Source organism: Mytilus galloprovincialis, chromosome 3, assembly GCF_965363235.1.
Source record: "Mytilus galloprovincialis chromosome 3, xbMytGall1.hap1.1, whole genome shotgun sequence".
Lineage (NCBI taxonomy): Eukaryota > Metazoa > Mollusca > Bivalvia > Mytilida > Mytilidae > Mytilus > Mytilus galloprovincialis.
This window is the reverse complement of record NC_134840.1, coordinates 95,318,034-95,339,227: the sequence shown is the minus strand read 5'-3', so window position 1 is coordinate 95,339,227 and position 21,194 is coordinate 95,318,034. Positions and strand designations below refer to the sequence as shown.

Genomic DNA, 21,194 nt, shown 5'->3' with positions numbered 1-21,194 from the left:
CATTCAAACTCATAAGTCAAAAATAAACTGACAAAGCTGAGAAAAGGACCAACAAATAAACAACCGATAGTACGCAAAAAAAATCATAAATACTAAAGACTGAACAACACGAGCCCCCATTGGCTTTGTAAACTGGGGGTGATGTCCAGCCAGGTCACAGCTCTGGAAGGATAAGCAGAATCTGCTCCATATACATTATTGGGGCGCCTGTCGCGTTGCTCATTTCGTCAGTACAAACTCGGTTTTAATTTAATATGGTTATGTTACATTTGGGGAAAGGGAACATATTTGCTATATCATCTGTGAAACGGAGAAATATGCCATACCGGTCAACCAACTCGTGATGGTGATTGTAACATTGTCACCCGCGGTTAACAGTGATTCTGTTGGCTGAGTAGACTGGTTCGCCTGCCTAGATACATGTGCATATTACATATTTCATATATCAATATTTATAGAACAAGATGATTATGTATAGCGGGATCACAGTCTATTGGCTGGGACCATGTTCAAAGATTCTCTTGGAAAACTTTAGCTAAACCATCACATGCTGTTCCGTGCCCTTATGGCGCATCGAACGTAAATATGTATACACGTCACAGGCGTTGTTAAGGTATTAGCAACGAAAGGGGATGGGGGGTCTTCTATAAATGAAATGATTAATGTTACGATTCCTTTATAAACGATGTACACAGAATATATTGACCAATAAGATATACATAAGGTATATATTCATGTCTGGGAGACAAAGACACATGTATACAGGTAAGTTAGTACATATGTCGTTTGACCTTTTTTATGTAAAATTATTTGTATTTTTGAGTTGCTATCTCGTAAAGGGACATAAAAAAGTTCACTGTTCCTGTAATATAGCACATAATCGGCATAGTAGGTCCGCGGGGACTAGTAATAAAACTGAAATAAATAAAATACCCATGCAGTGGCCATAGGATCCCCCAAAAAATACAAGGGGGAGGGGTTGACTGTCCTGTAAGGGTGGCTCGATACAGTCATGCTTCAACGATTGCCTATATTATCAATATTTTATATGTCAATGTCCCCTTTATAACTTTTTAAGAAAAGCCTTTTATGATCATATTCTAATATGTTGTAAAATTTGAAAGTTAAGCACAAGTGCCAAATTTAATTGGCTTTTTATTCAAGAAAACCTAGCGGGACTGAAAAGTATTGCAATTTATATTAATATATGTTTTGAACTGAGAAAGCTATCAATATAGTACAGATATTATTTTTGTGAACATTTGCCTGTTAATATTAGATATAATTGTTATGCCTTTTTTTCTTTTAATATGTGTGTGACTCTGATCTGGCTGTGGTTTAACATCTTAGAATTGATATGATTATATCCATATCTGTTTATGATGTGAATTCAGTCGATGCACTAGGAGTTGGTTATACCAAAAAAAAAAACACTTACAACTAAGATTGGTCATAAGTACATTGAATTATTCGTGACTTACGATCAGTCTAAGTCGTAAGATTTTTTTTGTGACACCAAATACAGGACTGATGTGCCTTCGATCGAAAATCGGAGTTTTTTGTAATAACTGGTGATCGTTGAATCAAGGTTTCTGTCTAATAAATGAAAGATTTGTAGAAACTATTTATTTAGAAGTTATTTGACCACGTGGATTTGACATTTTAGTAGTGTCTATTGTTGAAGACAGTATGTTACTCTATATATATATTATGTGTGACTGTTTATTATCTCTTTTAGTTTATTGTGTCATTAGATTAATGTCTCATTGATGTACATTCAACACATTTCTTTAGTGGTGAACCGAAATTCTAGCCATGGTCACTTTATAGTCTACACGCACAGGCACTTGTCTCAAAAAAAAAAATCCTATATACCTTAATATAACACAAGGTACTTAACTAATTTTTTTGAAAAATGACACCCAGTCCCGAATTCCCGTTATTTTTTTATTTCTCGGTTGTCAAACCTACTTAAACTTAATATGCCGTAAATCTAAATTGATTTATCTACACAATGGTATATGACACGACTATCATTATTGTCGGGATCATTAGTAGCAGGCCTCAGAAGTCGGTCAACGGTATGTTTTTTTGCATTCGTCTCAAACTTTGGCAACACCCAGTCCGCATGTAATTTTATACTTGTTTCTCATTGGTCAATCGTCTGGCTAAAAATAAATGTGGGAAATTTTGGTCAATTTATAACTCTACATTAGTGTCGTTGTGTACACGTGGGTTTCATAACAAACTTATTTGGGTTTGTTTCATATAATCTGTAAAGAATTTACAATAAAGATAATAATTCATAGTCAGAGGGAAGCTGACAGTTTTTATTTTAATAATATTTTATAATAATTCAATCACTGCGGGCTGGGTGTTGCCAAAGTTTGAGACGAATGCAAAAAAACATCCCGTTGACCGACTTCTGAGGCCTGCTGCTAATGATCCCGACAACAATGATAATCGTGTCATATACCAATATGTAGATAAATCAATTTAGATTTACGGCATATTAAGTTTAAGTAGGTTTGACAACCGAGAAATAAAAAAATAACGGGAATTCGGGACAGGGTGTCATTTTTCAAAAAATTTAGTTAAGTACCTTGTGTTATATTAAGGTATAAAGGAATTTTTTTTGAGACAAGTGCCTGTGTCTACACGTTATTAAAATAATGATAGATAGTCATACAATGGCTTTGGCTTTGGCAAATTGTGCAATGCAAGACATAACAGAATTACAATACATCCATCAAAAAAATAAATCTGCTGGTTTTAAAAGGGGAAAACCGTTCAGAAAAAAAAGTGGGATTATATATATAACACCAGGCCTTTTCCTTGTATGCAATGTACCTCCCAAGAATACACGACTTGTTAATTTTTTGATACATTTCAATAAATATGCGCCTGGAATATATTAAAAATAGTTATAAACCAGAGTTAGATTACGTGTCCGGGTAGCGTAATATTTGTTTTCGCTTTATCCTGCTTTATGACTCTTTACGCAAGATATCTCACTTAAATTAAGGGAAAATTTTGCAAAGACTAAAAATTTAAGCCCCCTGAAGTTGGTCATTTTTTGCGGTTTATCCGGCTTATTTGGCTGTCCAAATCGAATTAATTTTGACTTCGTTTCAAAGACACAATTTTCAAACCTTAAAATAAAAATGCATACTCAATAACTCATAATTTTATCTATCAAGTTCAAATTATTAAAACGTAACAATGTTTGTATACACCAAAAAGTTTTATTCTGGTTTTGTCAAATGCTAAGGTGATTTTTTCTGACTGGACAAATCCCATCTTTTTAGCACTTCTATGCATTCAATATTGCCAACATTGTTACTTCTATGTATGCAGATCTACATGCAATAGTATTTGGTGGGAAAATTTTATGTGTGCGAAGGAGTTGAGTTGGGTACCGAACATTCAGATCCAAATATTGAACACACCTGCATGAAATTATGATTTAACCACCTTGTTGTTTTAACTAACAGCCAGTGCTATAAAAATTATGCATGATCTTAACCATTTTCCATTCTTAAATAGCGTTTTTTTCTCCATTTATTATTTTTTTTGTTGTCAGTGAGTCCGCAATAGGAGGCAACTGCCTACATGCATCTATGTAGTTTACGGCCCTGACATCATAGTATATATGATGATATATCTGATTTTTCCAAATAGGCCGCTAGCTAGGAAATAATTGTGCAAAGATGTTGGAACCATAGCGGCATATAAAGTTAACCAGAGATATAAATAAAGTAGCATATGTCTCTGCTATATAATTATAAACCCTTTTCCATTCAATATAACTATAGAACCTTCTTTCCCCCCCACAACGGGTAGATGTAAAACATCGCTCCTGTTTACAAGTGGATATAGAATCTTTCACTTTGTACAAACAGCATATACGTACAAAATATTTAATTGGTGTTCTTATTCTTGTTACAAATCCTTGTGTGTTTATGATTGAAATTTAAGCCGGTGGTTCTATGCTGAGGTTAATGACATCAGGGGCGGATGCAGGAATTTTCGAAAGGGGGGGTGCTAACCCAGGGCACCCAGGGCAAAAAGGGGGGGGGGTGCAAAACATATGTCCCGATACAAATGCATTGATCGGCAAAAATAAAGGGGGGTGCGCACCCCCGGAACCCCCCCCCCCCCTGGATCCGCCACTGGACATTATTCGGTAATAAAATTAACGGTACCAATTGTCTTGCACCAGATGCGCATTTCCACAATACATGTCTCTTCAGTGATGCTCGTGGCCAAAATATTTTAAATCCTTTAAATAGCTTATATAAAAAATGAAGAGCTATAATCCAAAAGTTCCAAAACGTATACCCAAATCCGTGTAATGAATCGGAGCTTTGCATTCATGAGGGAGATACATTCCTTAATTTATAATAATTTATTAAACACGGAATTTAAGACCCGTAGTCGACTCGTGTGTTATTATAATCAAGGACGAAAACCCAGTACATGCATGACAAAGGAGTGATTGATAAGTGGTTGCTTTGTTTATAAAACTTTTCGGCACACTGCCAATGTTTTCAAAATAAGAACATTTTAGATTGAATGTGAAAGAAAACTAAAAAAAACATGACAAAGGGCCGAAGTCTACGAAAATATATAACCATGCGATAAAACTTGTTTTAAAGTGAAACTAACATTTGAACAAGTTACATTTATTCATTTTTTTTCGGAACAAAACATTTTTTTTAAATAAGCACGTGTCAAAGAATTTTGCAATATAAGGCAGCCCAATAGTGAAACACTACATGTACATGTATGATGTAATATTGCCAGTATTGGTGAAGTTATCCTATTTTTAATCTTAAAGGTCAAGGTTAAAGCTTATTGGGTTTTTTAAACCTTAGTAGTATCATGATAAGTATTTTTAGAATGGATGTCAAGCTTAAGTCACAAGTGGTATTGACTTTGTATGAGAAAGATGTTTTCGAAAATGCAGTGCAGGCTTTGTATATTGGGGAGACTTGTGAATCAAAGAACTGTTAGTACCATATCATTAAATACATGTACTAGTTCAAGTGTAAGTAATTCCTGTGAAATGGAAAAAGATAATTTGTTAGATAAACACAAATGTTATAATCAAAGACAAACAGTGGAAGGCAGAAAATCTAACATTGAAAATTTGGACTTGTGTGGATCAGAGGAAAAAGGAATGCAGAAAAAGTGTAGCCAAAAAAACGTTAATGTATTAGACGACCCAGCTGTTATTCAAGTTGGATGTACTATGAAACCTTGTACAAATGAAGTACAAGAGGAAATATTTCAGTATAAAAAGGATCGTTATAATCGAAGATCAATTCCATTTTCCTCAGGGTTATTGGAAAACAGCTTTCATGAAACTGTAACTCAAAAAAGAAAAGTACATTTGTCTGGAGAATCTAATTATAAAGTAGCTCGAACCAAAACTGAAGAAACTCTTGAACTTGCTGAGGAGATAAAATGTCCAAACAAGGTTAAACAAATAGGTACATGTTTATTTTCATTTTATTACATGTGGAGAGTGTGAATGCATTTTATTTAACATGTTTAACTGTAAAATGAAAAGGTTTTTCTATTAAAAGACATGAATATTATATTTAAAAAAATGTATTTCGTTAGGTTAATTATGCAAAGTCACAGGCATTCATACATGTCAATGTACCATTTTCTTTAAACAGAAATTTTAAACGAATTCCATGTAAATCATGATCATCATGATATCAGACGTTAAAACACCTTTAACCCTTTCACCGATTGCTGCCCAGACAGAAGCTACTCTGAGACGATGGCGTCCCTGGCTACTATTACTCGAGTTGGAAATATTCATAATAAATGTCAATAAAAACTTGTTTATAGTTATTTGTGTATTTATTTTATTCACTAAGACCCTGTTCACAGTTTTGTTCATGTTTTGACAATTTTTTCTTCATAAAATATCAAAATTTTCAAATTTTCGTCATTATCAAGGTGAAATTCTCAAAATTCGACTCTTTCACCCCAAATCGTAATTTTTTAACCCAAAACGGCAAAATTTTGAAAAATTTTATGAGGCTGTACAAATTCCTCACACTGATCGATGTCCATTCCAACTGTTTTGTACATAAAACGACATTTTATGTCAAAAAAGTATACTAGTTTGGCTTCAATTCTTCCATATTCTTTCAAAAAAAAATGTTCCCTCATTTCAAATTCTCGCAAATTCCGTAAATTTCCTCTGATTTTGACACGGTTTTCAACAAAAGGAACCGGCATGTTTACACTTTCATCCGGGTTATCCATCAAAGAAAGATAACCCACGTTTGCACTGTTTGAGCGGGAAACATAAAAGAGGTATTCCGATCCCGGTAAAACGGGACTCATCGTCAGCTGTCTGAAGCGTGAATCCCGGTAAACCGGGACTCGTCGGCGAAAGGGTTAAGGTGGCTCGGGACTATTCGACTGCGCATAATTTCACGCATGAATTACAAAAGTATTTGTCGTAAATTCGATATAATTTTTTTTAATATTTTGATTGATTAGAAATGTCAAATCATTGTAGTTATGTAACTAATAGAATATTTTCGTTATTATCGGTATTTTTTAAAGGGTCAAAATGACAATTCACCCATTTTCACCATTTTCCCGCCAAAATTTGGGTTTTAAGGTAAAATATTTTTTTTTCCTTATCGGTGACCTATGTTTTTTATTGGCTCATTCTTTGAAGCTATATTCCAGCTTTTCATATAACAGTTTTGGACCAATTGTCATAGAACGTTTTTTGATATTCCGAAAAAAATATGTCAACAACTCTATTTCCCCTATCATTTCATTGAAAAATGGTCCCTTTTACATACCTGTTTAAAAGTAAAATTTTGAGCTTAAATGGTCCGTGACCCCCTATTTTTTTTTGACCAATTTGAATCATTTTCTTTAAAGAATAAAATAACCAAAAATACGGCACTTCTGATAGAAACTTCGAATACGCCCGAGCCACCTTAAGATGTAAAACCACCAAACAGTGCATGTACATCACATCCAGTTTCACCTGGTCCGAGACCACAATTATTTCGTAGTGCATTTCTTTTAGAACATAAATGAAAATAAGAAAATCCCACCTGCGTTTTTTCAAAGAACATTTTACAGTGTGTTGTACTACTTTTGGGACAAATTATATCAAAATTATAGAAAACTTCATCGTCTCTAACTCAAAATATGGACAATTTTATGTTTAGGGCGTCTTGAAATCTTTTGACAGCTTCCGAAGTGCTAATTTTAAACCTTTTTCAGCTGGACCAAATCACTACTTTCCTTTAAAATTCTGGACCCAAATTTTTTTACAGTGTAATTTCACCCCCTACTTGCAATTTGAGGCATTAAATATGGAGAAATAAATTTGGAAGGGGTATAAAAATTAATGGCAAGTGACCCACTGTCAACACTAGGGACTATATTTGTGAACAACGAAAATCAAGGGATGACAATGGTGGTCTCGGACCACCTTTTAAAAATAGGAGAAAAAAATGAAAAAGACAACTCAGAAGTATTTATTAAAAGCAATTCTCTCAGTTACAAATTTAAATGTAATGGGTTTGAGTGCTAATGAGACAACTCTCCATCCAAGTCACAATTTATAAAAGTAAACCATTAAAGGTTAAGGTACGACCTTCAACATGTCAACATGGAGCCTTGGCTAACACAGAACAGCAAGCTATAAAGGGCTCCAAAAACTACTAGTGTAAAACCATTCAAATGGGAAGACCAATGGTCTGTATGCCAAGCAATACAAATTTCGATATATCATGTGTATATCATTTATATGAATTTTATCCTTCTCTGTGAGTATAACTTTATCAGGATACTGATCCAGTAATGGCACAAAAGCTTTAAATCTCTGCTTAAAGCTTTATATATTTCAAAAGGTGAAACAATTTTGTGTTCCTTGTAAACAAATTGTTTTCATTTTTATGTTTCAGCAAATGTTTATATTTGATAATTAAAATCTATGTTTTTAAAATTGTGTACCATCTATTGTGTTTATCTCACTTGACTCTTTAACTTTGGGCTCCATTCAAGGTTAACAGTCTGTCAGACAGGGTTCACCTGACCATGACCCCATTCCATGGACCAGTGATCAGCATTTAGATTTCCTGGTCAAGTCTATATTTCCAATACACTACATGCCATTAGATTTGCATTTTGCACTCAGTCATTATGCCCATAGTAGGGTAAGGCAAAACTTTTTTATGTCCCCTATAGATTCATGTTATTTGTCAACATGAAAGTAACCCAACAACTATAATAATCAAAAGATATTCAAATGGCAACACACAGCCTGAAACAACAGACTGGCGTCCACACAAGCCCAAAAGAGCACTAGTCTACAAAAGCTTGAAATAATTATAGAGTAAAATAAAAAAATATACAGAAATAAGAACAAATGTGAATAACATGTACAGTCAGAGCTCAGACATAAACAAGTCGATTTTTGTTTTTGACTTACAGAAGTCAAAACATGTATTTATTATAAAAATGTGTTTTCAATTTTAGACTTATCTAAGTCAGAAAATGACAGACTTGTTTAGGTCTATTTATGTTGATGAAAAAACTTAATTTGACTTGGTGGCCAAAGTGCACCTCCTATGACAGCAAAAACCTATCTGAGAGTTCACAAGGACTTGAGCTATCTATATTTAATTACCTAATTGAACATCCTTACTAAACACAGAGGTTTTATCTCATTAACTGTGGCTCCAGGTGGTTGCATTGTAAGGTTAATTAACATTATCTCCGATTTTTTAGACTCTCATTCATATTTTTCTCTAGAAGACAAAGCATTGTTTTTCAATGTTGTCATTATTTGATTTAGATGCGTGACCTTTTTATAAATATGCGTGGGTCTTGAAGTTTACCAATTTTGGTAACTTATCGACTTGTAGGAGTCGATATTTGCAACTTTTTGATTCTGGTCAATTATTTCTTGCTTAACAATATTTGACTTATTAAAGTCGTAGTTTGTCTTGCATTAAAGGGAGACAAATCCTAAAACTTACAAATTTAGACCTCTATGAGTCAAAAGCAGATTCAGACCTATTTATGTCTGAGCTCTGACTGATGTACACAATAAGCTACACATTTTCTGTACTTCTTGTGAAACTGAATGTATAAATATATATATATACATGTAGCTATCACTATCAGATACACATATAGGTGTTAGAGGTACATGTAAGTCTTATTGAAATAACCCACGTGACCCATGTCTTTTACATTGTATATTACAGATAAAGAGTATGGTGTGAATAGACAGTGGGAACTGACCAGATTAGGTATAGAACAGCTACAAAGACCCAGACCTGGATTTGAATTTACCATAATGTCATACAATATCCTGGCTCAGAACTTATTGGAGGACAATAAATATCTATACAGAGAATCCCCACAACAGGTTCTAGACTGGAAGTACAGATCTGAAAAATTGCTGCAAGAGATTCAAGCTCTAAATGCTGAGGTATTGATGATAAATCTTATGGTGCGAAATGAGTACAGATACATGTATCATATCCAGAAATCAACGCCACTTTGCTCATTTGAATATTATACTAATGAAATCGGATACGGGTCACGGAAATTATATTGAAATGATAGGGATTTTTGAAAAAATGTCTATTTTAACTTTAATTTAAGTGATAGACAGGTTGCCGGGGCAGAAAATAAATATACACAACAATATACACCATTTAAACGAAACATTATGACTGTCGTTGCAAAAACCAAGGTTCCTGAGCTATTTTGAAAATCGAAGCGAGAGGCTTTTAACATTGCAGTATAAAATACAGGCTAAAATGGCTGAAACGTCAAATTTGCAAACTTCGTGCTGAAAAATGGCTAACAAGGTCATTAGAAAAACAAGTTGCCGGGGTGTAACTTGAAACTTGGATGTCCAAAGAATAAGCAAGTCCAAACCTTGTATGTGTAGTCGTTGAACTCTAGGTCCCCACGTAAAGTTAAAATGCCAATATTTCAAGAAGAATAAACTCACGAGAACACGAAAAATTCACTTAATTCGCGATCATTGTTTTGATTTTGACCGCCTGACAACTTTACGGAAATATCAGAGTGATTATAAACAAGGACTCTGTGAAGGGCGACTTATAATATCCGTGTTTTAAAGATTTTAATGTATCAATCTAGTCTAGTTCAAACTATAATCACGTGATACAATTCTCATTTACATATTATGAATATTAATTAGCAAAAGCACTACTAATTTCTGGATATGTATCAATGCATGAGTTGGAATCCTGGCCTGGGAAAAACAAAAACTTGCTTCCACAAATTTACAGATCTAACATTGTTGGGCTATTAGTAAGACAATGTAAGAGGAACTAAAACATGTATAAAACATATATATGCCTTGTCAAGTAAAATATTTAAATATATTATAGGGACACCAGGCACTGTTCATTATGTGTATTGGCATACTATAATTTGACTCTTTCATATTTCCCCCCACTGCTACATATTGCTATTTTTTTTTTATAAGTTCAGTTATTGTCACAATGAATGACAGTCATTAAAGCAAAATCAAATGCAATAGAATTCTAGAAGTATTATGGACTAGATAGATATAAATGTGTACCACTTAAGTAAATTTCCTTAATATTATAACAAAAGGAAGACCTTGCTCTATTTTTTGGCTCATTGAACTAAAGACAAGTATTTGTCTGAAGACTTCCTCATTTGAACAAAAGAGTTATTTTGTTTAAGGATGACAACTTTTTACTAGTCTATTCATTTATCTTAAATTAAATATATCCTGTAATTTTAAAGTAATTATATCATTAGATAAAAGAAAAGAAGAAATTTCTGATAATATTATACGTGTTATTATACATGAATGTATGAGCATTTGTAAAATAACAATTACCGGTATATCCTATTTACAACTTTAATAATCTGTTTTAATTTTGCTAAATAAGAGTTTTTATATATTATGTGTAGGATACATAAAGCATATTACAAATCAAATAATCCTCTTATATATACATTGTATGATTACATGACATGTACAACAATTATTTTAAGTATCGGGGATGGGGCGGGGGGTTAGGGAGTTCTAAAGACTGGAAAGTCATTTAAAAATTTGTAGAAAGAATTAAAAAAAAGTGCTATCTACTTCATTTAACTAGATTTTATACATGTACATTATATGGATAAAAGGGTATTTGGGGTACTGAAGTATACAATACTTTACTTTTAATTTACTTTCAGATATTATGTTTACAAGAAGTAAACAAACAGCATTACACAGTATTCCTGGAACCTAAACTGAAACAGCTGGGTAAGACATTGAGATAGACATGAAATTCAGGGGCGGATCCAGCCATTTTAAAAAGGGGGGGTTCCCAACACAGGATAAAGGAGGGGGTTCCAACTATGTCCCCATTCAAATGCCTTGATCGGCCAAAAAAAAACAAGGAGTTCAAACCCCACCCCTGTATCCACCAATGAAATTATTGCTTGGAGACAATAAATACCTTAAATAAATTGAGGTCCCTTGGCTGTCATATTCTTATTAAAACGGAACAAGTGGTTTGAATAGTAAAATATACTGATAGTTGTAAGACTTTTTTTTAGTGCAACTAGCATTACTAGGTAAGAAAGAAATGTTTTGGATTCATTATTATTTACTGGATACCAATTTTTGTGGGTTTCATGGATATAGGCTGGGTGGACCCTATTCAAATTGTCGACAAATTACAATTTTTCTCTAGGCTTTGTATGCAGTGATTGGCAAATATCCACAAAAATACTAGAGTTCCTCAATCCACCAACAACAACAACATCAATACTTTATTTTAAGAGGGTTACACAGTTAGCTATATAACTAATCTTCCCTGAGGCCCTCATCATGAGAAATCAAACAAAATGCAAACATATACATTGCATACAGTCATGACAGTAGTATAAAAAGTCAAGTATGATAATAATGTCTGGCGTACTAAATTATAATCCTGGTACCTTACGGCCTAGCCAAGATCAGATGTGCATTTTGTGTTTCACATGAAGTCAAAAATGAGTATCACCTCAGGGAAAAACTCTTTTGATATTTTGGTTCAAAAATGGTTTAAATTATGAAAAATTGCTATCGTTAGGCTAACACTGGAAGCATTTATATAATTACATGCAGTTTTTGGAAGAAATATTTAATATTTTTATTAAATAAATGGTGTTTAAAAACTGTATAATTTTCTTTAATGGTTGGCTTCAAGACATGGTCACCAGTGTCAGATTTTTGGTCAATGACAAAGACAACAAAATATGTTTAGAATTATTGAATATCAAACATTTTAATTGAAAAAAAAATTACAAGAACACGTTTAACTCACAGTTATTTCAAACAACAGTAGCTTTCTTTGATCATTAATCTTATCTGATAAAACTGTATCTAAAATTATCTATAAATAACAAAACTTCCAAAAAAACCCTTTCTTTTGGTGTATAGAACATTAAAATAACTTGATGCATATTCTTACAATAAACAATCAAACTTAGCAATACAATTTATATGTTTTGTCTACGGACAAGACATTGTATTCATATTTAATGAAATGCATTATTAAAACCTAATTTTGATACAGCTGAAAGTGTTCTCTTAAAAAAAAACCATACATTTTATCAGGTTTATCTATCAAATGATGCTTAACTTCGAGGAAAATGGAAACAAATACATTTTGATAATGTCTACGGACAAGACATTTTATTGATATTCAATTAAATGCTTTCAAAGATGATTGTTAAAGTTAAGATTAAAAGTTACTATTTAAATTTTAAGCTGTGTTTTTTAAATTTTGGAAAATACAAAAATGTACCCATAATTCTTTACATATCTCAATAATTTATTGATTAAGCCAAACTGAAGACACATTCTTTTAACTGAAATACATATATCTGTCTGTTTAAAACAATCAAACTATTATTAAAACTCAATTTTGACATAGTTGAATGTGTTCTCTTAAAAGAATAACATACATTTTACCTATCAAATTAGGCTGAAATCAAGGAAATTGGATACAAATATATTGTGGTAATGTCTACGGACAAGACAATTTCAGTTAAAAAAAAAATCTGTTAGAATTAATTGTGACTATATTCATGTTGAAAATACTGAGTTTTAATTTGAATAGATAACTTTCATCACCTATAAATAAGATTTAAGTTCCATAGCAGACAAATAATTGAATTTAATACTTGTTATGTACAAGTGTCTTGTCCGTAGACACTTCCTCATCTGCTGTTAATACTGAAATGCAAAAGATAAAGTTAGAGAGAGAGAAATACTTTTTCTTCATTTGATTTAGTTAATCTTTTAAGGTATGCATCAACTGGAATAAACAATATTGAAGTAAAATAAGGTATGCTTTTTATGACTGATAATCTGACACTTTTTAAAATCCACTCCCGTAAAGTCATTTTACAAAAATTGAGAACACTTAAATTACCATTCATTTATAAAAAATAAGATATTTCTAAGTTTAAACAACACATAGGACTAATTAAGACCCATAAAGCCAAGCAATATTGATAAAAAGACATGTCTACGGACAAGACATGTGTCTACGGACAAGACATTCTGACATATTTTTGAATTTTTTCCTCTATTAATAGATGGAAGAAAAAAATGTTAGTAGTGTTTTCATATCTACAAAAGAACAGGAACTTAGCAATGCAACATAAATGTAATTATGCTTCCAGTTTACTAGGGAATGCATGTCTACGGACAAGACATTTTTTCACTTTATTTGTATATCCAACTTTGATGGCATATATCTCCAGCTAGGGTACTGCAATTTTGATAAATGAGGTAGTTTCTGATAATGTATATACTAGAAGAGAAAATAAAAGACATAATAGCATAAATTTAATTTATTTTTCTCTTTTATCACTACACTGAGCAAGCTAAAAACAAAAGTACAAAATTGCATAACGAGCGCATAGTATTCAACTTTTTATCATAACTTTGTAACCACTGAAGATTTTTTGTTGCAACAACCAGTAAAAGAAAGAAGAATAAATTGTCTATAACAGTGAACCAATAATGTAGTTCAAATTAAGTTCAATTATTAACTATCAATTGATAAAAAAAGGTAAATTTTAAATGAAACAACATAACGTGTAATTTTGCCCATTTTCAGCGTGTATTTTAGTGTTTTTTTTCAAAACGGTAACACCTATACATGATATTTGATATTCATTGTGAAACCCTACATCCTCTTCTTCAGTTCAAAGATGTATTACTTATGTAAAGTTTATCTTCTTGTCTTTACAAGCCTATAACATAGACCCAATATGAAATGCACATCTGATCTTGGCTAGGCCGTTTGATAACTATTTACACCACTGGGTCGATGCCACTGCTGGTGGACGTTTCGTCCCCGAGGGTATCACCAGCTCAGTAGTCAGCACTTCGGTGTTGACATGAATATCAATTATGTGGTCATTTTTATAAATTTCCTGTATACAAAACTTTGAATTTATCGTAAAACTAAGGATTTTCTTATCCCAGGAATAGATTACCTTAGCCGTATTTGGCACAACTTTTTGGAATTTTGGATCCTCAATGCTCTTCAACTTTGTACCTGTTTGGCTTTATAACTATTTTGATATGAGCGTCACTGATGAGTCTTATGTAGACGAAACGCGCGTCTGGCGTACTAAATTATAATCCTGGTACCTTTGATAACTATTCAATACAACTTGATAAAATGTGATGAAAAAAGAAACATGCTGACAGTTTTCAATATTATTGATACAGCTAGGTTGATTTCAATAAATGATCTGTTATTTTGTATTTGAAAGAATTAACATTTGTAATATATTTCTTAATGGTATTGACAAATTATTCCACAAGAATGGTCCAGAATACATAAAAGATTTTTTGAACAATTCTTTTTTTGGTTTAGGGAGTATGAGGTTTCCTTGAACAGCATTTCTCAAGGGGTATGGATTTCTGTCTGAAACATAATGAAACTTGTTAGTAAGATATGATGGGGCATCATTTTTAATGCACTTAAATGTCATCACTAACTTATGATATTTTATTCTCTGTTCAACTGTCATCCAGTTTAAGTGTTTGAATAAAGGTGCAGAAGGATTAATCTAGCAGTCCTCACCAAAAAATGATAACCACAAAAATTAATGAATCCACAGTAATAAGCAGAAAGGAATTGATCAGAGCAAAATACAAGCAGAATCTATACATGTACAAGGCATCAGAGGACCAGATTATCCAGTTTTAAAGCATGTTAAATTTGAAAATGAACTTTTTGGTTTTTAGTACTTTCTTTGAGAAAGGATACACCAAAGTAGAAAACATGAAATCATAAAACATATGCTGAACATAATGCAATTCTTTCAATTTAGTACATGCCTAAATCATGGTGGACAGGAATAGAGACATAATACGTTTCGTTGTAATTTTTCTGTTTTTGTTAACATTTGTAAATTTAGTAATGTTTGAATTTTTGCCGAGATTCAATATTTTCACTACATGCACTATAATAAAAATCCATGGATTAAAATAACCTTTTTTTTTTCAGGTTACAATGGTGTGTACGTCAAGAGAACTGGTGACAAATTAGACGGTTGTGCAACATTTTACAAAAGAGAAAAATTTACGCTGGAACAGAGTGTTTCTGTGCCTTACTATAAATCTAACTATAGTCTGTTGGACAGAGACAATGTTGGTCTTGTTGTTAAGCTTCGACCCCATAAACATCCATATTCTGAAGAAGATTCTATTTGTGTAGCTAATACTCATTTATTATTTAATCCAAGGAGAGGGGACATTAAACTAGGTCAGGCCATGTGTCTTCTGGCAGAAATAGATAAAGTAGCGAAAACCAATAGAAATCATCGTTGCCAGGTTCTCATGTGTGGGGATTTCAATGCCACACCATTTAGTGACTTATATAAGTTCATGGTTCAAGGGTTCTTGAGGTATGAAGGATTACTAACGAGGACTATATCTGGCCAGAGAGAAGGGCAATATGGCAAAGACAATTATTTATCAAGAGATTTTTTCCCGTCAGATGTAAACATTTCAGACCAGTGTCAACATATAGAAAGTGAAAATAAACATGCTGCTAGGAGATCTCATCATCAGGAGAACTATGAACATAGGAGCAATCCAGCTGTGTCACAGTCTTCAGGGTGTATATGGCACAAGTTGAATTTAGTATCAACATATCGCCACACTATAGAAAGACTGGGACATTATGAACGTGAAGTCACCACACAACACAGTGCTGATGCTTGCACAGTGGACTATATATTTTACAGCGTCCAACACAGGAACGTGCATACCCGACGAAACAAGCACACTACTAGCAATGTTATGGAAGATAAACTCAGATTATTAGGTCGCTGGGGCCTCATGTCATCCAGAGAAATTCAAGAACTTGGAAATTTGCCAAATCAATATAATCCTTCTGACCATTTACCTTTATTGGTTAAAATGATGCTGATTTGATTATGAAAAGGGTGCTTGTGATTTCATTTAGATTTGAATCTTTGATATTCCTTATTGGAGAATCCTGCTTCTACTTTCATTTAGTGCTAATTAACAGTGCATTTTCTTACTATTTTGACTTAGAAGTTTTTTATACTTTCAAAATATGTGGTGCTGTGTACATGTATGCAGTGTATGTAAATTTAGATTTATCATGGTCAATAAAGATGTATAACTGTACAAATGTATACTGTAAGTAATTTTGTAAGTGGGACGATAAGAAGAGTGAAAATTTTAATGCATTTTCAATTTTCATTGATGCCTAACAAACATCAAAATCAGGGGCGGATCCAGGCTTTTTAAGGGGGGGGGGGGGGGGGGGGGTCCCAACCCAGGACAAAAGGGGGGGGGGGTTCCAGCTATATGTCCCCATTCAAATGCATTGATCGGCCAAAAAAAAAGGAGGGGTTCCAACCCCCGGAAACCCCCCCCTGGATCCGCCAATGAAAATTGCAAATAAATCAGCTATATAATCATGATAATTGTTTTCTTATCTGGATACACATAAATCATGTACATGTATATATAGGTATTCATTAATTTAAAGACACATATTATTTCTCAAATATGTCATGTGTAGTATTATTTTAGGGCAGCATTAATACTCCATAAACATACATTTTTTTTTATTTCTCAATACATGCATGCAGTATTATCCATATAAAAAGCAGTATTAAAGGAGAATTTAAATGCTTATATAATTATAAATCCTAAGTATGTTGCAGTTAAAAATGCATTTAAACTCTTATTACATGTCTGAAGTTAATAATGATGAAATAATAACAGTCACTTATAATCATGCTGTTTACCATGTTTACAAATTAGGAATATTTAGATACATGCAATATATGTATTTTCTAATTTTGGTATTGAATCTAAAGGTTATATATTTTTGTACTTTAAATAATCAAAATCCTTTCACAACTAGTCTAGACTAAATGGATTAAAACTCAGCTTAGAAAAAGATGGTGATCACAGGATTAAGGTGGTACCTAACACTACAGGGAGATTTATATAACTCTGTAAAATCAGCTAAACCTTTTAATTACGTTATGTTGTTAGGGAAATCTTAAGCTTCTAAATGATCAAAATTAGTATTTGTCAAACTGCTATATAACCAGTGTATTTTTTCTGAAAAAACGGTTGGTTCAAATTATTTGAAATTTTTATATTTTTGCCAAAGGGACAAAGTATATACTTTGTCAAAATTTTATGAAATTTAAACGAGCCAAATTAATTTCAGTGAAAGTGTTGGGTACCACCTTGTCAAAATTTTATGAAATTTAAACGAGCCAAATTAATTTCAGTGAAAGTGTTGGGTACCACCTTGTCAAAATTTTATGAAATTTAAACGAGCCAAATTAATTTCAGTGAAAGTGTTGGGTACCACCTTAAGACCGTAGTGTGACCATCAATGTTATGTTTGTGTATGTGTTTGTTAGTGTGATTGATTTGTACCAGAATTGACTTTTATTTGTTTTTCAAAATGAATAGGTACCAACAAACAATAAGGTGAAAGACCTTTACTGAATATCTTTTTACTTTCTGATATATGGTAATGAATTATCTCCCCTTTTAAAGGAAACAGCAGTGCTTTTAAGCGTTTAGTTGAATTGTCTCTAACTGTCTTGGAATAGACTTATGACATCATGCATTGTACAATAATCAACTTTCAAATACATTATATTGCTGATGTGTAAATATATATCTATTTTGCAGTCTTTAGTACTTCTACAAAGAGTGGTAGCAGAACCAATGTTTTGAAATGGTGTTTTTTTAACATCAACCAACTGCCGAAAGAGAGATTTTCTTTTCTGTTGTTTTGAAATTGTTTTCTTTCAACCTTGATTCTTTTTTATGCCCCATTTATGTGCATTATGTTTTCTGGTCTGTGCGTCCCTTCGTTTGTTCGTCCTTCAGTCTGTCCTGCTTCAGGTTAAAGTTTTTGGTTGAGGTAGTTTTTGATAAGTTGAAGTCCATTCAACCTTAAACTTGGTACACATGTTCCCTATGATATAATCTTTCCAATTTTAATGCCAAATTAGAGATTCCCCCTATTTTCACGGTCCACTGAACATAGAAATGGTAGTGCAGAACGGGCATCCATGTACTTGGGACACATTCTTGTTTTAATCATTCTTTTGTTTTTGAAATTTTTTTTTTTCAAATATGATTCTTTTTATGCCCCACCTACGATAGTAGAGGTGCATTATGTTTTCTGGTCTGTGTGTCCGTCCGTCTGTGTTCATTAGTCTGTCCTTCTGTCTGTCCGTTCGTCTGTCTGTTGTTCCACTTCAGGTTAAAGTTTTTGGTCAAGGTAGTTTTTGATGAAGCTGAAGTCCAGTCAACTTGAAACTTAGTACACTTGTTGCTTATGATAAGATCTTTCTAATTTTAAAGCCAAATTAGACTTTTGACCCCAATTTCATGGTCCACTGAACATAGAAAATGAAAGTGGGAGTTTCAAATTCAAGTTTTTGATGAAGTTGAAGTCCAATCAACTTGAAACTTGGTACATATGTTCCCTATGATATGATCTTTCAAATTTTAATGCCAAATTATTTTTTTTTTTACCCAACATGGAAAATGATAGTGCGAGTGGGGCATCCATGTACTTTGGACACATTCTTGTTTTAGAAATATATTATCATGTATGTCATGCATACGTAAATGGTATGAAAATTCCAATATTATAGAAAATTATTTTTGTAAGAACTTTTGAGAAAATGATGTACAGATTATATTTTTTTAAGGGATGTATATTGATATATATCAGTCATGTTAGTATTACTGAAAACAAATCATGGGCATTATAGACTGACTTCATTTTTACACCCAAATCATGTTTTTAAAGTATTATTTAATTTTCTTGCAAATGGTTATTCAATTTATTTTTAAGTTAAATTACATTTTTGAGGTATTAAAACCAATATTGACAACATGAAACAGCTGACTTTGTGTGATTTTTACTTTAATACCGTAAATTCAGAGGTATATTTCTTTGAATAATGCAACTAGGTGATTATCTAAATTATAAAAAAACTTGGATTCTGAAATCTGATAAATACAGCTGTACATATACAGATTTTTTCTAAGGGCTATTCCAGTAAAAAATGTATGGGGGTGTTGGAAGGCAGTTTTTGTCAGCACCCGCCACCCAGACAATTGTATTTGATAATTATAGTGCATTATAGTGTGAAAAGTTGCTCTGATACCCATCACCCATGTATTATTAATATGTGCCTTCCAACCCCCCCATACATTTTTTTCTGGAATAGCCCTAATAACAAATCTCACATTTTTGACAATTCTTCAAAACTGTCAATAATGAATGCACACAATACTTTCTGAATTTACAGTATATGGGTTGATTAAAAAATGAAAGAATTCATGGTACGTTTATTAGGTTATCAATATAATAAATTCTTTTTTTTGTTCCATTATTAATCATGTTAATTGTTATTTTCAATGTAAATAACATATTTTTCAATTCATGCAATTGTTGGCAGCAGTTTGAATAAATTTTCATGTTTAATTTTGGTGTTTTTTTTTTATATAAGAGTCAGCAAAATAGTAGCCATTTACATAGCCTTCCAAAGGCATGAAAGTGATACAGAATATATGTTCCAGTCAGGAATTTCTGAGGGAAATGCAGTGATTGTCCATGTTTGTTGGTGGACCCTGCCATATATGTCCATTTTTTTTTATCAAAAAATCAAGTAGCTGAATTTTTCTTTGGAGTTGTTTAAAATTTTATCATGTTAGAGCCTTTGGAAGCTCACTATAAACTTAATTGTTGCTCGAATGTTGAAGGCTGTAAAGGGATAAATATATGTTAACATGCTTGTCCTGTTGTAGAGGCAGATTTAGAGGGAGCCCATGGGGCAAAAATTTGGTTAATTATATAATCACTGAAGCATGACAAGAGCCGCCCCTTCTTAGGTTGTCAATGGGCCCCCACTTATGAAAATTTCTGGTTCTGCCACTGTGTTGTCTTTAGGGTAGCTGTCTCCTTGGAAATAATTTTAGATCTGCTTATATCATAAAATTGAGAGTGGAAATGGAGAGTGTGTCAAAGAGACAACCTGACCATAGAGTAGAAAACAGCTGAAGGCCACCAATGGGTCTTCAACATGTATGTTTAAAACTAAGGGTGATAAAAAATTATCAAGATAATCGCTATGATTTATGATTACATAAAGAACGTTGTGGATAAACAAGTTTGTGAGCACTTAAACCTCGCCTCACCTCGGATATTGGTACTTTGGGTGTTTTGTATTTATCTTGTTTTTTATGTCCCACCTAATATAGTAGAGGTGCATTATGTTTTCTGGTCTGTGTGTACTTTCATTCGTTCATCTGTCATGCATCAGGTTAAAGTTTTTGGTCAAGATAGTTTTTGATGTAGTTGGAAGTCCAAACAACTTGTAACTTAGTACACATGTTCCCTATGTTATGATTTTACTAATTTTAATGCCAAATTAGAGTTATTACCACAATTTCACAGTCCACAGAACACAGAAAAGTTATAGTGTGAGTGGGGCATCTGTGTACTATGGACACATTCTTGTTTATTAAGTTTTATGGCAACATGAAGAATCAATCCATTTCAAACTGATTTTTACAGTTTGTTCAT

The 21,194-nt window shown here is 32.7% G+C and overlaps 1 protein-coding gene and 1 long non-coding RNA gene across 3 annotated transcripts; one reads left to right on the top strand and one right to left on the bottom strand.

The window, feature by feature from the left end:
• Positions 1-626: 626 nt before the first annotated feature.
• LOC143069453 (protein angel homolog 2-like) lies at positions 627-16,746 on the top strand. Of its 2 annotated transcripts, none has more exons than XM_076244096.1 (4): positions 627-765; positions 9,270-9,496; positions 11,260-11,329; positions 15,588-16,746. In XM_076244096.1, exons 1-4 carry the CDS (start codon positions 663-665, stop codon positions 16,517-16,519), a joined length of 1,332 nt encoding a protein of 443 aa, XP_076100211.1. In that variant the 5' UTR covers positions 627-662; the 3' UTR covers positions 16,520-16,746. The 2 variants fall into 2 exon arrangements, with proteins under 2 accessions (XP_076100211.1, XP_076100210.1); XM_076244095.1 differs by lacking the exon at positions 627-765 and adding an exon at positions 4,815-5,495.
• A 998-nt stretch (positions 16,747-17,744) lies between these two features.
• Positions 17,745-18,211, bottom strand: LOC143069454 (uncharacterized). Its single transcript, XR_012976405.1, has 2 exons — positions 17,949-18,211; positions 17,745-17,820 (listed from the first exon to the last, which is right to left on the bottom strand). It is a non-coding gene; the product is annotated as an uncharacterized LOC143069454 (long non-coding RNA).
• Between the last annotated feature and the right edge of the window lie 2,983 nt (positions 18,212-21,194).